The 22,053-nt window shown below is 37.1% G+C and overlaps 1 protein-coding gene across 2 annotated transcripts in view; it reads left to right on the top strand.

Annotated features, from left to right (window-relative positions):
* The window catches only part of GABRG3 (gamma-aminobutyric acid type A receptor subunit gamma3), a 309,089-nt gene that overhangs the window by 6,543 nt on the left and 280,493 nt on the right, over positions 1–22,053 (top strand). For both annotated transcript variants that reach the window (XM_046903907.1, XM_040653764.2), the window contains one exon: positions 10,822–10,889. In XM_046903907.1, the coding sequence (XP_046759863.1) occupies positions 10,822–10,889 (68 nt within the window). The remainder of the gene's footprint in view (positions 1–10,821; positions 10,890–22,053) is intronic.

The following is a 22,053-nucleotide window of genomic DNA, read 5'->3' as shown; positions in this document are numbered from 1 at the left end:
GAGATTAAACTGGTACACTGATTAAAAAGAAGAATGTTTTATGGAGACAAAGCATCTTAGCATGATTTTCACCCAGTTTTTACCAGTTACAATTATAGGGCTGTCAGCTGTGGCTTTGTTATGTGATATAAAAGGAACCAGACCCAGATAACAGGTAATCCATTCTGAACTGTGAAGGTATTACCATCGCTTCCTTATGTGGAAGATAATAAACAAAACTTTTTTTTCCTTCATTTATTGTGAAACTTACCTAACCTGTCAAAAAAGTTGGTAGATACGAGGTTCTGCAAGTGACATTAGCAGGAAAAAACCCTCACTCCAAACCAGGCTTAAGATGCCGTATTCAATTGGAGCATAAAGAGCATTATGTTTCAAGAATTGCCTTTCAGTAGCTAGTTTGCTTAGCTCAGGAGAATGATCATATTTCATTTTGTTTGCTAAGAAGAAATAAGTAATGTGGTATAAAATTTATGTTGTGACAAGTCAATAGTAATATGAACAGTAATTCATAACCTGAACTAAACTTTGAGCTCCCATCGTAACCTCAACCTGCTACTTTCTGAAGAACACAGCCATTCCATAAGCATCTTTAGCAAGCAGTCACTTACTTCACCATGTTAATTTCAGTGAAAAGGATATTCTTAAGCAAACCCTGCAGTCTGACCAGGTGCTCTTCAGCCTTCCTGCAATTACCTGTGTTTTTCCCCAGCTTCTGAAATATCTTTCTGTCTTAGTTTCAGCTGAGATGGATTTTTTTTTCTTTAGAGTGTCTGATATGATGCTATGTTTTGGTTCTAGGAGAAAAACAAGGTTGATAACACACTGATATTTATAGTTGCTGCTAAGCAGTGTTGTACAGAGATAAGGCCATTCCAGTTTCTCAACTCATACTAACAAAGGACTGGGAGGGGACAGAATCAAGGCAGCTGACTTAAACTGGCCAAGGGGATATTCCATCATGACATCATGTAGAAGGAGAATTTTGAAGCAGATGGGAGTTCATCTCACTCTCTTCTGCTCACTGGGGGATATTTGGGCATTGGTCAGTAGCGAGCAATTATTTGTGCACCACTTTTATCACATTTGTATATACACAGTCATTATCCTTTTCCTTTTCTCTGTCTTACTAAATAGTTTTATCTCAAGCCACAAGTTTTGTTCTTTTTTTTTTTTTTAATTCTCTCTCCCATCCCACTGGGAAAGGGTTAAACCACAACAGTCATTTGGTGCACAATGTGGGTCACAAACGGTTGAGATCTGACTGGAGCGTGTTAACATGGGGTGTTATGATGGTTTGATAATTGCTGGTCATTATGCTAGTTTTTTTTTCCACTATTAATAGAGCTTTTTGAGACAGGGAAGGACATTTTCCAGCAGTTCCTCAGCCTCCCTTTTTCTTTCACATTTATGTCTTTTCTCTAGACTAGTTACAATAGCTCTTGAGAATTTTGAATATCCTTGGGATATTCAAAGCAGCGTGCTTCTATTGTTATGTATCATGAATGTATTCCAGGTTATGTTTAAGACTGAACAATTATTTAAGAATATCATCCAGAGATCTGCCTCAAGGCAGGAGAGTTATGAGTGGCAGGGAGTATGGGATGGTATAGGCAGGTGCCTACAGCAGTGGGCATCCCCACTGGTTTGGAACTTCACCTCTGAATAACTGCAGAATCCTGAAAAACTAGTGGAATAGTTGGAAAAGGTCTGCTGTAGCTCTGGCAATTCTAGAGAGGCACAAATCACTGCAGCGTGCTGGGGCCTGGCCTCTGCCTACCCAGCTCTGTTCAAAACTATTCAGCATCCTCAAGGGGAAGAAAATACTTCTGGATCTGATGACAATGCAATGGACTCTCCAATTCCTGTGATACGGACTGGCCCAAAGGCAAAGATTTTGGAAAATCTCCAGAAGAGGAGGTGACACATGCTGAAGAGACTCAGAGAATGAATTATAATAAAATGCCAGAAGATGAGAAGAAATATGCCTTGCTCACTGATGAGTTCTGTCATGTTGTGGGAAAGCTTTGGAGGTGGAAAGCTGCTATGTGGGGTCCTACATGACGACGAGTTGCGGAAGCTATTGAAGAAAAACGTAAATCAAGCCAACCTGCAGAAGTGAAAGCCATCTAGCTGACTTCAGGCATTGCTGAACAAGAGAAGTGGCCAGTGCTCTACTTCTACACTGACTTCTGGATAATGGCAAATGTCCTATGGGTGTGGTTACAGCAATGGAAGCAGATCAACTGGCAGCATAGAAGCAAACCCATGTGGGCCTCTGCATTGTGGAAAAATATTGCTGCCTGGATAGAGAACATGGTTGTAATGGAACATCACATAGATTCTCATGTACCCAAGAGTTGTGCCTCTGAAGAACATCAGAACAACCAGCAGGTGGATTGGGCCACTGGGATTGAAGTGACTCAGGTAGATCTGGACTGGCAACATAAGGACGAACTATTTCTATGACACTTCAAGCCACCAAGGAAGAGATGTAACCTATGGATGGGCTTGGGATTGAGGGCTGGGCTTTACTATGGACGCTACTGCACAGGTTATTTGTGAATGTGAAACTTGCTGCTGCGCATTCCACAAGCCAACCTTATAAAACCTCTTTGGTATGGAGGATGATGGCTGAAATATAAATATGAGGAGGCCTGGAATGTAGATTATATCACAGTCCCACAGACTTGCCATGGCAAACGCCACGTTCTCACAGTAGGTAATATTCAAGCCACAACACTTTCCCAGAGCACAAGACGACTAAAACGAGTTACAGTTGCCAGGTACAAACAGCTAGAACTACTGTCCATTACCTTTCCCCATGGTGTTCCTACTGAGAGAAGCATTGTTAGGAAATCAGTAATTTCTCTTTTAGCATTTAAAAAGCCTAAAAAATCAGTATAGATGTTACTTCTACTGAGTTTTAGGCTACCTCAGTAATCTTTACTTTTACTTATGCTCTGCCAAAGAAAGTTAAATACTTTCAACTAGCTTCTGTGTCAGAGACTGAGGTAAAATAATGCTGCTAAGAAAAAAGCCAACCAGAGGGAAATGCTATCAAGTGTACTCAAACTGTTCAAGGCAACTGAAAGTAGAGTGTGATCACAAGTATTGGTAATAAAGCTGAAATAAGATAAAAACCCCAAACCGAGTAATATAAAGTTGAAAGACAGAACTTCCCATCCCTCCAAGTCACTTAGATGACATCTAGTCAGACACGAGGCAGAAAGACAAATGAGAGACAAAGAGTAATGAATGATACTGATTTTACTGATATTATTCACTCAAAGGGTAGAAAAGAGTAACCTGCTCTTCCTTCCTTTTTTTTTTTTGGTTATGCTGCAGTAGCTAAGATTCCTCTGGAATTCTTCATGTACAAAAGCTGCTCCAAAAGTAATGTCTCCTGTTCTATGATACTGGCCCACAACATTAGAGGTGGATGTTTGTGGCATGACAGTAGAGGTTGAACCTTCCTGCCAGTATTCCATTACATTTTGTTTCTGTGTGACAGATGGCAGCAGAGAGGCATTCTGGCAAAATAGTGTCTGACAGGGCAGTGCACATGAAGCAATAGTGTGTCACCGACTTCCTCCATGTGAAAAAAAAAGACACTCACTGACATGTACTAATGCTTGCTGAACATTTGTGGAGACCAAGCAGTAGATGTGAGCTCAGTGAGGTACAGTGGGTGGTGTGTATCAGCAGTGGTGATGGTAAGAGTGGGTCACCTCCTCTGGTGCAGATTTTTACACGTGCAGCATGCAGGCTTTTGTTCATAGCTGACAAAACACGTATAACTAATGGTGATGACTATTGAAAAATAGTTAAAAAACAGTGTTTTCTAGCTGAGAATTTGCTCTATCAAACAGTGTTATTGCACTCTGTATCTGTTGTAGTTTCTGTGGAAATAAATAGGAGGCATTACTTTTGAAGTGACCTATTTCACCCCTACAGTCTCTACTGTATTGTCCATGTACAAGTCCAAATAAATTCACTTTACAATACGTAAGTATATATATATATTTTGCACCCCTCCTAGTTTAATACCTGTGTCTTCTAACTTCACAGGTTCTAGCTGTATTGAGGGCTAGGATGGTTCTAGTTGCTCCCAAAGTGTCTTTACAACACTTACCTTAGTTTTCCAAGACAAGAGTGTTCTCACAAACAGCTGTGCAACTCTCAGTACCTTGAATAGGTTTGTACAAGTGCAGCTAGCAGAAATATGTAGGCTTATCTATGTTGGCAAACACAGATAGGTTTACTGTGCTGGCTAGGCAGAGTTTAATAGCAGTTCTCTTCTTAAGCAGTTAGAAGCATGCAAGGAGCAGATCTATTGAGCAAGCAAACACATCTTTTGTCCGTTGCTATATAAAGGCGTGCGTTTTCAAGTGCACCCTAAGTGAAAACCTTGAGTTCTGAAGCTATGAGAACCTTTTTTTTCTCTCTCTGACCTGCCTTCCTAGTAGGCCTTGCAGAAACACACCCTAAAGAGCACCACAGGCTATTATTGCTGTGGCTGTCAAGCTGTTTTTGTTAGCTGCTGATTGCTGCACCTGATAACTCTTTAAATTAGCTCCAGCAGGGTTTCCCCATATGTGGTGACAGAGTGTTGCTTATTGCCTCCTGGATCAAAATATTTTCTAGATCATAGTGCAGAGAAAGCTGTGAGTTGTCACGCAAGGTAAAATTACCACTTTCTGGTGCAATTCTTCTTTATGAGAGTTTTTAGGAAGTAGTGAGAGGGACAGTTCTCATTTAGGGATTTGTTTCAGATAGCTATGCTTACAAAGGTACTACAGAATGAGGGTGAGAGGGAGTAACTTATGCTTGTATTATGTTAGCTCTCAGGAAGGAAAAGCCATAGTCCTGGCTTCAAGTTCTTTACTGTAGATCACAGCAGAAGATTGTGGAGGCTAGTCTAATTTAAGCTTATGTTGAAGAAAGAAACTTGAATAAACCATTAGCTGGGAATGCTTTGGCCAGGTCTTAGGTAGTAGTAAGACTGCCAAATCTAGTGAGAGCTCACGAAGTGAAAAAGAGCATAAGCAAAAATCAGGAATGTTTTAATTCCTATTGATGCTTTCTTTTCTTTTGGGGAAGGAAAGTGAATTATCTTTATTCAGAAAATTTAAGTCTTGGCTTAGTCACCAACCTGGAAATCCATTAGCTGCCCATTTCCATGGGTAAGAAGTAAATACGAAAACTATTTTAGTGTCCATGCATTATGTAAAAGCACACCTATCTGAAGAGAGGAATGTTCCTGAGAAAAGTATTGCTATTCAATGCAGACGGGAGTAATCTCTATTCTGTGTGGGAGGGTAGAAGGGATTTCACCTGCCTGCAGCAGTTTTAGTTCTCTGGCATCTTTAGTAATTGATACTTTCTTCTGCAAATTTTACCATCAACTTTTCTCTAATATTAATAACAAGCCTTATAAATGATATGTAAACTGCTCTGCTATAACTCCAAACCCCAGGTTTTGGACCTTGAGAACTATGATCTGTGTATGAGCTTTAAAAGATGACACAAAAAATAGGTTAGTTGCATCTTGAATACATAATCCTCATCTGGTGCCAATATAAGCATCAAACATAGGCTCTTTCTTAGTTGCTTACAGCTTCTCTGCTGCTGGTGGAAAAACTGTACATTTTACATCTCCTCTTGGGTAAAACTCTCGTGAGACATACTAAAAAGATATCTAGAGAAGTTTTATTTATTGTGGTGACCCCGAAGCCCTCAAATGTCGTTTTTCTACTTAAATAGAAAAAGGAATGTGTCCTTATTTATTTACTTACGTTTGTTATTTAAAAGTGTTGTTTTGATTTTCTGGCAAATTACTTAGTGGTTTGAAGCAAACTAACAAACTCATACTGAGTATTTTTCTTAACAGGCGCTGTGCTGTGAGTAGGAAAGTTCGGTTGACAGCTAACGTTTGCCAAATTCTTCAGATAGCTGTCAGACCAAAAACTATTTATAGCATCTGCTTGTTCTAATTTTCTTAAATTTATCTAAGAAATCTGAGATGAGGTTGGGAGTGTGGTATACAGAGTCTCAGGAGAGCATCAGTTGAAAGGTAAGAGTTAGGAAAAATCTGAGAATTGTTAGATAAGAAAGGCGAATTTCAGTCTCTCCTTACTTCTGTGATTACCTTGACAGGTAATCTGTTGGCTCTTCCACGTGCAGAAGTGCAGTTAGAAGTGGATTTCTGTTTGTTTATTTTTGCTTATCAAAGAGGCTTTCTGAGCGAGCATTTGTAAATTTGGCAGATGTACAGTGCTATAGTTCCTGCTTCAGTGTTGTAGCACAAAGCAATAAATTATTCTGTCATCTTTAAACAAGGAAAACTTTCTGCTTATATTATGTCAAAACATTGTTGCTCTCTTTTGCAGTTGTATAGTGTTCAGGTGACTGCTGTTGTTTATCCAAACCTTGCTTGCTAGCTTGCTAGACTTTGCAGGAACAAATTCCATTCTTGCTTGATCAACTGGTTTCACATCGGAACTATTCCCTATGGATATAAATATAACCATAATGAAAGATTCAGGGACTAATTGCAAAACCAACCTAATCATTTAAGATCTACAGTTTTGATTCCTAAACACTGCAATACTAGAAGAATCACAAGTTGTGTATTAGGAAAGCATAGGTAGAAGATGAAAGAGTTAATGATTGATAGATGGTGATGCTAAGATATGAAGAATAAAAGTGATTTCTTACTGATGGAGAGATTCTTTCTAGTTTGTGCTGTCATTCATGCTTCTGCTCAGAAAGGCACCTTACATGTGAATATAATACTTCTCAAAAGACTGTTCCCATCCTGACATTGCACTCATTCATGCTTTCTTTGAAGTGTGCACCTAATTTTTAATATTCCTTTTGGTTTTTATTTGCATTCCTCTTCAGGTAGTTAGATCTTAAATCATAGGGATGACAGCTGTATCAGAATTTCACTGACTGTAGCAGGTGAAGGACTTTAAGTTCTATTTGTTGTTCAATTCAGTTTTCTCTATGCAGAAATAATGTTTTTTTTCTTCTTTGTTTTATTTTGTTTTCCCCCTCCCTGATACTTTCCCATTATTATATCTTTCTTGAAGTGTGGTAGTTTTTCCTAAAGCACAGAAGTTTTAGCTGATCACAACTATCTATGAGAAATGACTTATTTCACAGGAATGAGCAAGTAATTAGATGTTACCTGTTATATCATGTAGGAAAATATTAATGGTTATCATCACTAATGCAAAGCAAGCATTAACACTGTAATCACTACTACCACTGTTATCAATAACTATATAATTATTTATTACTGCTTATCCCAGTATAAAAATAGCAGTTTATGTGCAAATGAGATAAAATATCACTGTATTTTCAAGAAATATCTCATTACCGTAGTACCAGTCTTGTTATTATTTTGCATTCAGAAGTCTTGTATTTGTTAGGTGGTTGTGTTCCTTAAAAATCTATTGCTAATTGCTTTGCTTCAAGAAATAAGTGTATATTGATCCATAACCTTTTGATTACCAGTGTTTTGGTAAGAGCAGAACAATTCAGAATTAAGAGTTGCTTGAACAATGTAAGAAAGGTTAACTCTCAACAAATACTAATTTTAACTTTATTTTAATATTTGTGAGAGCTAAGCTAGTCCTGTTCAGACTAAAATGAGCTTACAATGGAAATACTTATAGACATCAAACTTTTAAAAATAATTCAAAATATTTATGATTTGTGCAGGAGCATGAATGCTACTTGGACAGACTTCAAACATGTAAATCCAAGTCAGGACTACACAGAGCCTGCTAATTGCTGTATTTCATAGTTGCACAGATGTGCCTGACCTAGCTTTAGACTAACTGACTAGGTGTTCACCTGGCCGCTTAAGTGAGCTTTGCAGACAGCACTGAGCTCAACACTCCTGTGGCTAGGCATCTCTTGAGCTGTTTGACATTTGAAGACAAATTTCACTTGGATGTCATTGCAATGTGATTGCCACAATGCTGACTGGAATATAAACACATCTGCCTCAAAGACGTGGCATTTTGATCAGATGGGGACTACTAGCTAAATATTGGCAAGACCTTAGTTTTGTTTGCAGATATTTTGATTGGCTAGAAAAATCCCCTTCTCAGTTAAAATCAGTGTGTTTGAAAATGGAATGATTGTGATAAGCAGTTAGCTAACCTTAAATAGCACTGTTTAGTGGCCTCTCAGTGCAGTTATTTCTATGTACTTTCATTGTCTTCCAGGGAAAGTTAACTACCATATATTAAAAATCAATTCAAAGAACTTTGAGAATGTTGGTATATTTGTTGACAACCTTTAATTGCTCTCCTTCATGTGATATGCATCTGGTTGTATTAGTAATTTTTCTGAGCTTCTGACAGTTCTCCAGAACTATTCTGAAGTCCATATGAAAATGGTCCTAGAGCAAGGGATCCATCTACAACCTTGCTGTTGCTTTTAGTGAGGTATTAACACTATGGTTTATCAAGCAAGACTTTGAGGACTGATTCAGTGCAAGAAAAAGACTCCATCTGCAGCTCTGCTACTCTGCATAGCTCAGGGGTTAATTAGCCCCCGAACTGAGTGTTCAAAACTATAAGTAGAATATAGAAAAATAGGCCTTGAAATAATTGATCATGTAATTATTTCTTTATTCCCATACAATTCAGTTTATTTTTGAAGGCTAGTACAGGAAGAGTTCCTTCTAAGCATAAATATGATTACTCTTAGACTCAGTTATTTTCTTAGTAAGTTTTGAGTGTAGTAATCCTAAAATCTTTGCCTCGTTACTGTTGGGATTTTGAATTAAACTCCCATCTAAGTGTAATACTTGCACCTGATGGTTCTCTAACAATCTGCTTATATCCATGAGAGACTGTGTGCAACAAGAACTGTACTTTTCTTACTGTTTCAGAATCCGGAGATGCACTTACCATGCAGTTGTACTACAGTTTTATTTTTCTGACTAACTAGGAAAACAAAATATCATTCAAAGAAACTTGCATTTATTTTTCTTGTTGTGGGGAATATAATAGCTTACATGAATTTTGCTTTAATTTGCGTTTTTTGGGGGAATTTTTGAGACTAGATGTTGATTTTGTTTGGGATAGGAAGTGGCTGCAATTTAGTTTTCTTTTGCTCAGAGATTAGACTTCTACTATGTGTAAGACCAAATTCTCTTTAGCATCAATGAAAACATTACTTTTTTCTTTTTTTTTTTTTTAAACATCAGGAGGACAATTTGGCCCAGCACATTCAGGAGAAATTATCATTTCATACTCTATTTATATACTTAACACTAGTGATTGAACAAAGATGGATTATAAGCATTGTGTTCTGGTCCTGAGCTTTGTCCTTGATCATTCCAAGATCCGGTTGCATGTCAGTGTGCATCACTGCATCTAGTCTCATTAGTGTTTACCAGAACTTCTTGGTGTTGAACTTCCATCTGGATGTATGCCTAAGTCCTAACAAGATCAGAGCCTTTTATTCAGTGTATGTTATCTTGGTAAAAGAGTGAGCTGCAGTTCCCCGCTATTACCAATTCCTATGTAATGACATTTATTACTGCATTTTGAGGCAAGTCTCATTACCAGAAACTGCTAGACTCCTATTTAGTTATTAGCTGGGTACAATTAGAATTGCATTAATCAGTTGTGCTTGTTCAGCTGAGTAGCTGAGTTCGGATTTTCTTTTGCTGAAGGGAAGATCGAAGTTTATAAGCCAGTACTGCAGACAATTTTAAACCATGACCTTAAAACAGGTCCCAGATATCCTGTCAACATGCAGTCCAACACTTGTGTGGTGCTTCATGAATTACAGAGGATGGTTATCATCTATGACCACTATTTGTGTCCATTTTAAGTTTCTTTAAATTTACTTGTTTTTAAAACATTAAATGTAGTCTTCACAAGGAGGGGAATACATCCCCCAGTCTCAAATGACAAGTCAGCTTGCCCATTTTGTTTTTCTCAGGACCATGGAACTTTCTGGATACTTAAAACTCCTCAGCATCTCCTTGTTAGTCTGAAATTTGAGGATAGAGGCAAAAATTACTCATTTTTATATGTGGAGACTCCCATCTGTCTTCAGCTTTATGTCCAGTGGCTTTGTATGCTTTAGACAAAGCAACTGTTCTGTAGATACTAAAGATGCAGAAGGGAATCTAAATTCTCAGAGCCTAAGGTAAAGAGAGCTTGTCCTGACCTACTTGATGTCTTTGAATTAAGCTCTGGAAGTCTGAAAGCATGGAACGCCTTGTGAAAAACATGAGTTGATTAAACCAAGTGAAATTCAAAAAGCATTAGATGAATGAGTGCAAAGGCAATGTGAGCTGGAGGGAAGGAGTCTAAACTGAAAGGAGGAAAGTTGCTAAGGTTTAGTGAAATGGACTTTATTCAGAGCTAATGAGATGAGAAAATCTAGAAAGATTTTCTGTTGTGGAACAAGCATGCTGAGGTACGTGAATATTGAGGAAATGGAAGAAGATGTATGACTGATGTGAAACTAGAAATAGCGCAGCATCTTGAATTTTGAGTTTGAACCTTTATGTTTAGCAATTAAAATTTTTAACAAATTGCCACTGAGGTAAATTGTGATCATGATGATAATGTACTGCAAGCTGTAACTTGTGGCAGTTTTTATTGGGGAGGAGGGAAAGAATGTTGTCTTCATTAAAAATACATAACCTCATTTCTCAGTAGTTCCTGATTTTAGCTGAAGAATAAACCTTATGATAATTGGGGGAGAAAATGTTTAAAGTGATTACTTATGTTTTCTGATAAATAAAAATAATATTAAGTGATTCTTTTTTTTTCTCCACAGTAAAACCAACAGTTATTGATGTTGACATTTATGTCAACAGCATTGGTCCTGTATCATCAATAAATATGGTAAGTGGCTTTCTAACAGAGGTTTTTATCTGGACTGCTTGTCTTGGCATCAATTCTAGCTTTTGAAAAAGATAATAAATACTACTGGGATAAGTTATATTGATTGCTGATTTAGTTCTGTTTTCAGCTATAGCTCTGTTTTTTTCGGATGACTCTTTTGTATCACTTCAAGAGACAAATCCTCAAGCAATATTGTGCTCTGTGTTGTCTACTATAAACTGCTGGTAGATCTTGATTGGTGAAGTAGTAGTCTCAGGGAAAAATAAGTATAAAAGAAAGCTGCTGTCAAGAAAATGTTTGAGTTGCTGTTTCAAGAGTCAGTCGAATATACAGAGCACCACAGTACAGCATTAAGAGTCACCATGTGTTATCAGTGTATTGATTTCAAATTCATCATTTCTTCAGTTGTCACTTCTCTTTCACTAAATTATTAACAATATTTTGCCCTACAGTATAATTTTAAAGAAATTATCCATAGCTGTACTGCATGCGTAGAGACTGGAAAAACTGAAAAGGTTTGCTTGATACTGTGATGAACCTGGCAAAATATGATGATTGATCAGTTACTGTGGTCTTCTTAACTCTAAGACATTCCCAGTTCTGCAGAAACACATTCAGATTTAGAAAGAAAGCTGAATGTTTATTTAGCTGTAGAGGTATCAGTTACTGCGAGTACTCAATGCAATTCCTGCTCAGAATTCAGTGCAGTATTCTTTGTAAACTAGGTTGGCTTTTATTTTGATAGAATTTGGAAATGGAGAATCTGCAAATATGATTGTTAATGTCTTTATTTATTGGTAAAGCTCTTATACCAACTCATCAAAGCAGTGACTTAGTGGTGTCTATGTTGATGCTCAAAGGCTGGTGACTAAAGTGGTGATAGACAAATCCAATACTCGTGCTGCATGTGTAAGTCTTGTATTTTTGTAACAAATGCTTCTGAATTTGAAGTTTGACCACTCAAGGCTGATTGTTATTGTCTATGTATATAGGAGAATGCAAATTATCGCTACATATCAAACACTGTGGGGAAAGACTCTTCTTGCCTCTGGGAATGGGAAATCTGGCAAGTAAAGACAGAACAAATTATGTGTTGAGAACAACCTGGGCACATATGCAAAGAGTAAGAAATATATTAACCATATTTCTTTACGTGAAGCACTGAATGCCAAGCAATGGGAGTACCTGCTCCATTCTTGAATTGCTAAATTCAATTAAAGCTGTGTACCAAAGCGAGTCCTCAAAAGAAAGACTTACATGGAAAAAACTGTTGTGTTTATGGCTTCCGTTTGCATGGATACTTGGTTCAAAAGCAAATCACTGGCGGAGATGCTTACTGTTCCTCTTTTGCTTATCTGAATTACCTTTTTTCCTAGTATTTCATGGTGCTAGAAATGAATGTGAAATACTAGTTACAACAGCATTTGATAGGAGTTGCTTCAGGTAGGAAGATGGAAAAAATAATAGAAACAACCAGTTGTTCTTGGAGGATGATTATGGCACAGTCAAAACATGAGTAGATTTTATCCCTTGGCACCAAGATGAAAAAATGCAACAAAACATCAATTAAAGGAATGCAGACTGTATCTCTTTGATCGTCACTGTTCTTAATGAAACAGTCAATAACACTATACTGTTGGAATATTTCTTGGTTAAAGCTGAAAAAGTTAGTATAGCTGTAAGGGCAAGATGGTAAATACAATAATGATTAATGAAAATAAAACACATTTTATAGTTTTAAGAATTCAAGTTTGCTTAAAGCTTGTATTTAAACTGCATGGAAATGTATAGAACTGTAGAAGTGGTCCTAGTTTGTGGACAGTAGATCCCACTGGAAATGAATGTGAACTAGCTGAGCACTTCTGAACTTCACTTCAATTGTCAAATCTAATTATTGATGAAAGAGCTTAATGTTAGGCACATAAATAAATGTAGCAAACTTTTGTCCAAAGGCTCAATTTCCACTCTTTTTCTTCAGAGTTTCATGAAACTTACATGAGAGAAATGAGCTCCCAGTCTCAAACTTATCATGAATATGGGAGATTATGTTCACAAATCTACAAGTTATGGTGCTGAATGATGACTTGTCTCTTCAGTGACAGAACTGCTCTGAGGAGCTGCTCTCATCCTTACTCATGCTACAATTTCAACTGCTTGGCTACAGTATGCTGTGGCTCTGTAATGCTACACTGGGGGGAAAAAAGAAAAGAGAAAAAATAACCCACATACTATTTGGAGCCAAAAATAAAAATAAAAGTTTATTTATTTTTACCTAAAGCAGTGTTTCATAGGGCCAGTGAAAAAGTGGATCATGGATATGCAAACAGCTGAACAGAAACAGTAGCTGTTAATTACCTGTGTGAGAGGAAGAGTAAGGAGGTGACCATCTTCAGTCTGATTCTTGTCGTGTAACTGAACTCTCAAAGGGAGAGGAATTCTATACAGAATTTAGAACAGTATTCTGGGGATGGGGGGGGGGGGGAAGGGAAACTAGGTATAGACCTCCATCTATATTTCTCAGCAGGACAGGAACTTTTGGCTCTTCTCCCATAAATTATTATTAAAAGTTGAGCTATTCTGTCACAGTAACTCAGCAAGTTGGTAGTTGATTGAGAGAGAAGAAGAAAAAAAAAAAAGATGATTACATTGATTTCCATCTCCTCTATTTCAAGAGTGAGATCATCAACATGTACAAGGAGGACTTCCCTGCTGTGTACTTCCAAACTTAGCCCTTGGCTCTATCACCTTTTTCTTAATCTGCAGTACTTCTGAGGGAAAATCATGGGGAGCTTCTGCAGAGGTCTAACTCTGCAGGTGTATTTTCTTATCAATTTTCATCAGTACTTTTGTACTTTTCATCCTGTGGGTGAAACCTAGGAAGTAAAATCATTTTTCTTAAAGCTATCCATTCGGTGTGTGTTTGATTGAATGTTAAAGTCCGTTTTGTAGAGCAGATCTTTAAAGCTGTCAGTTATTTTGCTGTAATAACAGTTAGACTTGGGTATGCATATTAATATATCACTGTTTCTTTAATTGTCAGGAAAAGGACAGTTGATCCCAGACACTTAACCACAGCAAGGTCACAGATAAATAGTATCTGAATGCTTATGTCCCTGACACAAAAGAAATCTTAGAGTGAGATCGGAAGTGCCACAAGGGGAAGAAATGTTAGGGATCACTTTAAAAAGGCTTGCAATCAAGGTAATGTTCTCTGTGCCAATGATGAAATGGTCCACAGGAATATACAGCTGACTGCTTTCTGGGGACTCAAAAGAGTATTTGCTGAGGGTTTATGCTGTTTTTCACAAAGGCCTCAACAGTGAGCAATTCTCCAGTTGCTTTAAAAAAAAAAAAAGCTTTTTAGAATCTCAAGATCTCCAGGAAAAGAAAAACAACTGATTGTAGCAAGTTAATGCAAGTGCTCTTCTACTAGAAACTCATAGTTTATAACATCTTTATGATGACAAAAGAAGCTGTTTTTTTTTAACAGATAGTGGACACTTATTTCGCCTGTGCCATGAAAGATTTCTCTGAGATGTTTGAATGTTCCTTACAGTTTTCAAGGTGGGATTCCAACAGATAAAAGCCATCCATTGTTTAAATATCCCAATGCCTGTCCTGTCCTTATAAAGAGGGAGGGAGAGAGGGAGACAAGTCATCATTCACCATTCACATATATATATATATATATATGGACAGGTGTGGGTACATGTGTATATATAAATCTAATCTAATATTATATATATATATATAGAGAGAGAGAGTTTCAATTTGGGCTGATTTAAGAGAAGCATAAAGTGGTTGATTGCTGTAAGTGACACATGAACTTTTAGAGCCAATTCAGTCCTTCCTATGTTGATATTTTATCCCTTTATTTTTGGTTTTCATCTCTTTATAAAATCAGTTACAGAAATCTGCTAGTTGTCATTTTGTGTTATAATGTTGTTTGAGACACAGATTTGTAGGATGCAGTATTCATATCTATTGCAATCATTTACCGTTTTTGATATTTAAAAATATTATATCTGTAAATATAATGAACATCCATGGGTGGTATGGATTTTATAAGTCACATTTTAAAATTTGAAAATTCATCTGGAATCTTGGTTTTCTTTTTTCTCTATGCTTTATATTTTGAAACAAGTGTATGAATTCATGATCACTCTATTTTTATAATTAATATCCTTTTATTTAACATAATACCCTTTTATTTAGCACAATTCACAATTATGTCCGGGAAGCATATGCTTTTAGATTAAAGTTCATGCTCCAGTTCTTGTCAACAATCCAATTTTTGTCAACAGCAGGAAGTGTTTTGGAATTTGTTTCATAAATCTTAGGTATTAGCATTGCTCCTTGCAGCCTGTTTTTTTTTTTTTCCTTACAGAAGTAGAAACTGTCTGTGTGTAAAAGAAAAAGGAGAAAGACCATGTCAGTACGCAAAGTGGGAATTGAATGCAAATGATGGGGAGAAGTAATCCCTCATGAGTAGTTCTGTTGAACAGAAATATAAACACACTCAGATTACACAGACTATTCAGTCTCAATAGGATGAAAATATGTGTGTACGTACCTGTATTTTGCTTTATGTTTTTAACTGAGTAGCTACAGGAACCTGAAGCTGCAGCACTAGCTGGTGGGGAGGGAAGATGCTTGATTTTTAGCAACTGGAACCTCATTTTAATGCTGCTGTAGGGAAAGTTTGTTGAAGAAACAGCATGAGAAACAAACTTAGCAACTGTACTTACCTGTTGATAAAACTGTTAATTGCTTATCTGCTGGATATATGCCCATCTCTTTGGTCTCAGGTAATCTGAAAATGTAATTCTTACAGTTTTTCTTTCCCGTGTTTCATCATTTCATTCTTTTGTGTCTACTCTCCTACCTATGTCAGATATCTTTATGGATACTTCCTTTTGTTCAGTGCTGTTTAAAAAAAAAAAAAAAAAGTAGTTTTGTTAAGTGCTGTAGAATAAAGGCAGTCCTTACTCTCTTTTGCCCCCTAATGTGTTGATAGAATTCTTTGAACATCAGTTTCAGAGTTCTCACATGCTCATTTTACTTCTCTGCTAGACATGACAGGTATTTAAAAGAATGTTCATGAAATGGAGACTAGTCTAAAATAATTTCCAGAGCTTATAATGAAGTCTGAATTTCTTGAATATTTTTAGACTCTATTTATATGAGAATTAAAACTAATTATTGGAGCACCTACAACAATAGAAACTTAACCTAGTGAATCTTTCCATGCTAAGTTAAAGCTAATTTAAACTCAAATGTAATCAGTTCTTCACCACCTTGTGTATCTCCTTCTACATTACGTTCTTTTTGCCTCTCAAAGATTATCCTAAATGCTATTTAGCACAGGCATGATATCCTGGTGTTCATTATTAACCTAGGGTGTCATTTTCCAACTGTATCCCTCTGTCTTGGCTAATCTGTTTGTATGGAACTTGTGTATGGAGAAAATTTCTGTTACTTTTGAGAGGTAAGTTTCCTTGCTAGTAAGTTCACATAATCTCTAGAATAATAGAATGCCTCAAGATGTTTGTATTTTTCCCTGCAGATTTAAAAAGCCTGTTTTTTTTTCTGTTTGTTTGTTTGTTTTTGCTCTGTGCCCCAAGAGAACACTGAAATCCTAGTTTAAAGTTTAGTTTTAATGGGTTTGTTCATTTAGGAGGACTAAAGTACTAGTGGTAAACTTTAAACATTTTGCTTGATTATAATAAAGTTACTATTCTTATTTCTTGAGCATATTCATATACTATAATCAAGCTTGGGTCACTCAAGGTAAAAAGATATGGATTATGGAAGACTTTAAAGCTGCATGAATTTTTGCTGATAAATCAAAATCACAGACTCATTTTTGATTATTTAAGCTCAGACAATGCTTGATATGGAAACAAATCTGGGAGATAGGTACAGTAAGCTGAAACTTAAGTCTGCTTATGACTTGCCTTCCATCATGGAGTTTACATGAGGCTAATGCAGGCTCAAAAATGATACTTAGAATGGAAAGGAGGAAGCTGGAGGGGAAAAATGAGCAATGGATATAATATGTGTGTGTGTGTGTGTGTGTTACGTATTATTTTTATATATCACCTTGTTAGCTTCTACTTTTGGTCTTCTCTAATGCCCTAATTTGTGTATTTAAAATACAAGCTTGCAGATAAACACTTGGATAAAGGCCTCAGGCTGCCCTTGTTTGAAGTACAATGGGAAGGACAAGTACAACGTTCATATTCTTGTAATGAAGCCTGTGTGTTGTGATGTGTAGCAGTGAAATACCTCTTGTTATACTTTACTACATTAGCAGGAAGTCCGGTTTGCATACTGGATGAATGATGTCCTGAGTCTTTGGTAATGACCTGGTCTTCTCTTTTGCTGGTCTGTCTTACCAGATTTGAAGCAGAAATACAAAATACAAATGGCTTGGCGTTAGTGTTATCTTAAAGGGTATATAACAGATTGATCAACTTCTAGTAATACAAGAGACTGAAGTGTCTCATCTGCTCATAATGAGTTTTACTAAAGGAATTGAAGAACAGCTGAACTGAATATCTTTTTCACAGCTGATCAATGCTGCAGTATCTAAACAGAGCCTCATCTGAGTGAATGAACTAGCCTTGGTAAAATGTATGTAAAGAATCTACTTTCCAGACTCCTGCCAGTTCTTAGACTTGATTTCTCTCATTTTTATAGTCTGTTTCTTGGGCCTGTTTGTCTTAGGCTCTTTATATGTGTACACATGGTGACCTTTCCTTTAAAAAGTAGAGGTTGCCATCCTTGTCTGTCCTGTATTACATAGCTTCACTTCCTTTACTTCCGGCTTTTGGGTAATAGTTAATTTAGAAAAGCAATAGCGAATTGTTGCAAAGGATGTTGGATTATTTGAAGCTACTTTGAGAATCCCTTTGCTTAGATCAGTTTAGTTTTTAAGTGATCAAGCATATGACTTTATTTAAGAACTTGAGCCTTCCAGGAAAACACCTATGAAAGGGTACTGTTTTATCATTCTGTTTATTGAATTTTTGCCTGCTATTGACATAGTTTGAATCATAGTTTTGAGAGTCTGGTCTTTCTTAGTTCTTTAAGTGATGGATTTACCCAAGAAACAAATGGCTGTTGCTGTTTAGTTCTGTAAATAATAGAGCAGCCCTAACAGCAGTTTTTTAGTAAAATACCAATTCAACAAGAAGTGCAAAGTCCTGCACCTGGGGCAATGTAACCCTTGATATCAGGACACCAGATGATCTTTAAGGTTTCCTCCAACCTAAGGCATTCTATGATTCTGTGTCCTGAGACATGCCACAGGCTCCTCTCGCCTGTTAGCTGTCCCAGTTTCATGAAGACACTGAACTTAAGTTTAGCCACAGACACAATGCTCCCACTGGAGCACTGTGCTCAGTTCTGGGCCTTCCTGTATAAGGGAGATCAGACATACTGGGAAGACCCCAGTGTAGGGGCACCAAGATGATAAAGAGACTGGAAAGGTTGAGAGGGTCAGGACTGTTCAGCCTAGAAAAGGGAAAGCTCAGGGCAGATCTCACCAAAGCTGATAAATATCTGAAGAGAGAGGGTGCACAGGGGACACAACCAGGTTTTTTTCCATTGGTGCCCAGTGCCAGGACAAGAGGCAGTGAGCACAAACTGGAACACAGGAGGTTCTATCTGAACACAAGGAAGCCACTTCTGTGCTGTGCGAGTGATGGAGCAGTAGCACAGGCTGCCCAGAAGCTGTGGAGTCTCCTCCATGGAGATCTCCAGCAGCTGCCTGGATGTGGGCTTGGGCACCCTGCTCTGGGTGGCCATTACTGGAGCAGGAGTTGGACCAGATGGACCCAGAGGGCCTTGCCAATTTCAGCTATTCTAGGATTCTTTCCACATAATTGTTACAGTGGGTAAAACTCAGAAGAGCCTACATACTTGTATTTTTTCCTCCTGTATGAGAGCTTGTTATCTAATTAGATATAATTTCCTTTATTGTCTCATTGCTGAGAAATAAGGCTTAGTGAATTATTTATTCTTTCCTTCCAAGCTTCTTTATGGGCACAGTGTCCATTGACTCGAGTACCCAAAGGCGTGTCTTTTCTAGAACAAACAAGGTATTTCTGCTGAGTGACTGACTACACAGAACAGAAAAAAAATTAAAAAGTAGGTTTCTGCAATTAGAAAAGTCTACAGGGTTCTGAGGGTGTTTGTATCCCAAGATCTCCACACTGTTGCTGGCATCAGACATTTTTCTCCTTATAAATCACTGTAATCTTCATTCATTACTTTTTTGATCTAGAGAAGAAACTTTAATGTGGTCAAAACTGGTGACAGTTGCAAGGTTCTTTATATGTTTTCATAGTTTTGTTCCTCAAAGGGGTTATGAGATTTTTAAACCAAAGAAACTACTGCCTCCCTTCCTGACTGTTTCTTGTGCTCACCACGAGGCTAGCTGTGTGTTTTGAACTTCCCTAGGAAACTGCATTCCTTGGAATACTTGGGAACAGATTCTTGCTGCTTCTGAGTTGCATTTGGCATATTTTGTAAGGCGAATAGGATTATCAAAAATACTTTAGAAACTTAGTTATGTACCTTTACCTGGGAGGTGTTAAATACCTAGCTACAGTTATCCATTGTAATTCTCGTACATGTGACTTGTGAAGGACTATGTTCACGAAGGTAGGAAAGTATCAAACTCTTTCCTGCAGTGGCCAAATACAAAAAATTTTGATGGTTCTTAAATACTTCAATCAGCCTGAGTTCCACTGATATTTTCCTTGCATAGATAATGCATATTCAATATAGGTAGGAATAGAAATTTGGAAGAAATATGGAGAATGCTTCATATTTCATGTAAGAGTCCTTCCATAGAAATCTTAGTCATAAAAATGATATTGTAGTAATAGGGTTGTTGCACGTGTTGTGATTTCAAGTTTAGTAAAATATGATTTGAAGGAAGGAAATTAGGTCAGCTGTTATAGAGAAAATATATTTAGTAAAATGGAAAAGCTCCTGGTCATGCAGATGCTTTATCATGTTTGACATAAGTAGAGTGAATATTAAGCTGCCATCTAGTCCACGTCTGTATTAATATCCTTCTATGAAGACAAAACTTCTTGTGAAGAACGTTTGGGAGAATCAGAACAAATGTGATGCATCATAGTGAACTGTAACGTGAGGAAAGAAAAGAATGGTTGGAAACTATTTTGAGAACTCTATATAAGATAGTCATGTAATTTCAGACTTCCTGATCCTTATCCTTGAGAGAGATTTCTAAATATCTTCAGAAGAAGAAGCTTGGAAATGAAATTTCATTAATTCTGTTGAATATGGAAAAGCATAGGCTCAATGGTGGCATTGGTTTTATGTCTCAGTGCTGCTTATGCTCCTGCTAACCTCTGCAAGTAGTGACTACCTGTCATTACTCTTGTCTGTTGCACCTTTTTCTGCTTCAGTTGCAAATATGAATTGGTGAAAACAGTATATTAGATATAAGTTCTTTTCAACAGGCATGAAGTTTTCAGTGTCCTTCTCAGACCAGGAAAAGGGCATGAGTGTCCAGGATTTTGCACCCTTTTTTTTTTCTTTTTCTTTTTTTCCTCTAGCAGCGTTGGTTACCCAATAAGAATAAATTAACTCGGTTTTCAGCCCTCAAAATTAGTCTTGGAAATAGCAGCTAGTAGACTCAAGGGATAGTTCATGTTTGGTAAGGTGCTTCGGGTAACTGAGACAAAGAAATAATGGCCATCTGCTCACATAGACATACATTAGAATCAATAGTTCAGTGCCTGCAAACTCTAGGTGCATGTTTCATCAAGGTGAAGATTGAGCAGAGGCTCAGTATGACTTCTTTGTTACCTGAAAGGACTGTAGTCTGAGGTTGAATTGCAAGGCAATCAAGAGTGTGAACTGGAGAAAGTTATGACCTTATTATTTTGATTTACAGAGGTTATTGTACAGTAATAAGACAACTTTTCTTTAATAATGTCAGTTACTTAATTTTCTGCTTTTGGTGATTGACAAACTGAGATCACCCAGGCATTTTCTGGTCTTCCCCACTGTAAATGGAAATAAAAGATTTCCTCCTGTATTACTTTTCTGCTTCAGTCGTGATCTTCATTTCTCTGGGTGAAATTGTCACTTGATCACATGCTCACTAAACATCTGGTGATCTTTAAGGCAAAGCAGTTCCAATTTTCCTAAATTGGGCTTCATGCATTATGCAAATGTTACTTCATTAGACATTGAGATGAGCTATCAAGCTATATTGTTTGGTCAAAATAATGTAGGCTTCCTTCTCATCTTGATGTTGGTTTGAAATCAGACAAACAATTTTGGATAAATTCAGTTCAAGCAATTATTTTTGCTTGTGATTCAATTAAGGTATATGTAGGGATCTAGGTAAACGCAGTTAATGATTTTGTCTCTGTTCCTGACTTATGCTGATACCTATACATAATGTTTGAAATGGCATAAACAACGAAAGAGCTAAATTAGTTTCTCAGGAAGTGAATGGGATTATGCCAAGCATAAATTTGATCCAAGTTCTAAAATATTCCACGTGGAAAGGCTCATAATAATGAGGTTCAGAGTAAACCCAAGCTTATTTTGGTAGTAGAACATGTTGGATCCTCACTGACTTCTGTCTTTTCATTTAATTTGTACTATTGTGGAAAAGGCAGACGAACACCAATAAATTTCTACAGGGAATTTCTACTCTGTTGGATGGGCTGGATAAACATGACATACACTGCAGACAAGGATCTGCCCAGTGCCTGAAGCTGTACACTTAATTCCACAGGGACACAGATTCTCACCTGATGTAAATGGCAGACTGCATCAACACAAATGGAAATGGGTCCATAAATGCTACTCCACAGGCTGAAGCTTCTAGAGTTTTTATTCGTCTAGTTACTTTTAATTCCAGATTAAGCAGTTAGACACTGACTTAATTTTTCATGCTTCTATAGTTTTTCAAGACTTCAATACTGAAGTCTTTAATAAAAAAAGACAAAACCAAAAATAATAACTAGGAGATTGTCCAATTACAATCACCTGAAAACTACCAAGTTTACCTTCATTATTTTCCCCACAGTGTGTTCTCTAATTCTCTGGTATCTGAAATTTTATCTATGTAAATATGTCTGAGTATTTCTTTGCTGTCTGGATAGTA

This window comes from Gallus gallus, chromosome 1 (genome assembly GCF_016699485.2).
Source record: "Gallus gallus isolate bGalGal1 chromosome 1, bGalGal1.mat.broiler.GRCg7b, whole genome shotgun sequence".
NCBI lineage: Eukaryota > Metazoa > Chordata > Aves > Galliformes > Phasianidae > Gallus > Gallus gallus.
The sequence above is the reverse complement of the archived record's forward strand: the minus strand, read 5'-3'. Positions and strand labels throughout refer to the sequence as shown.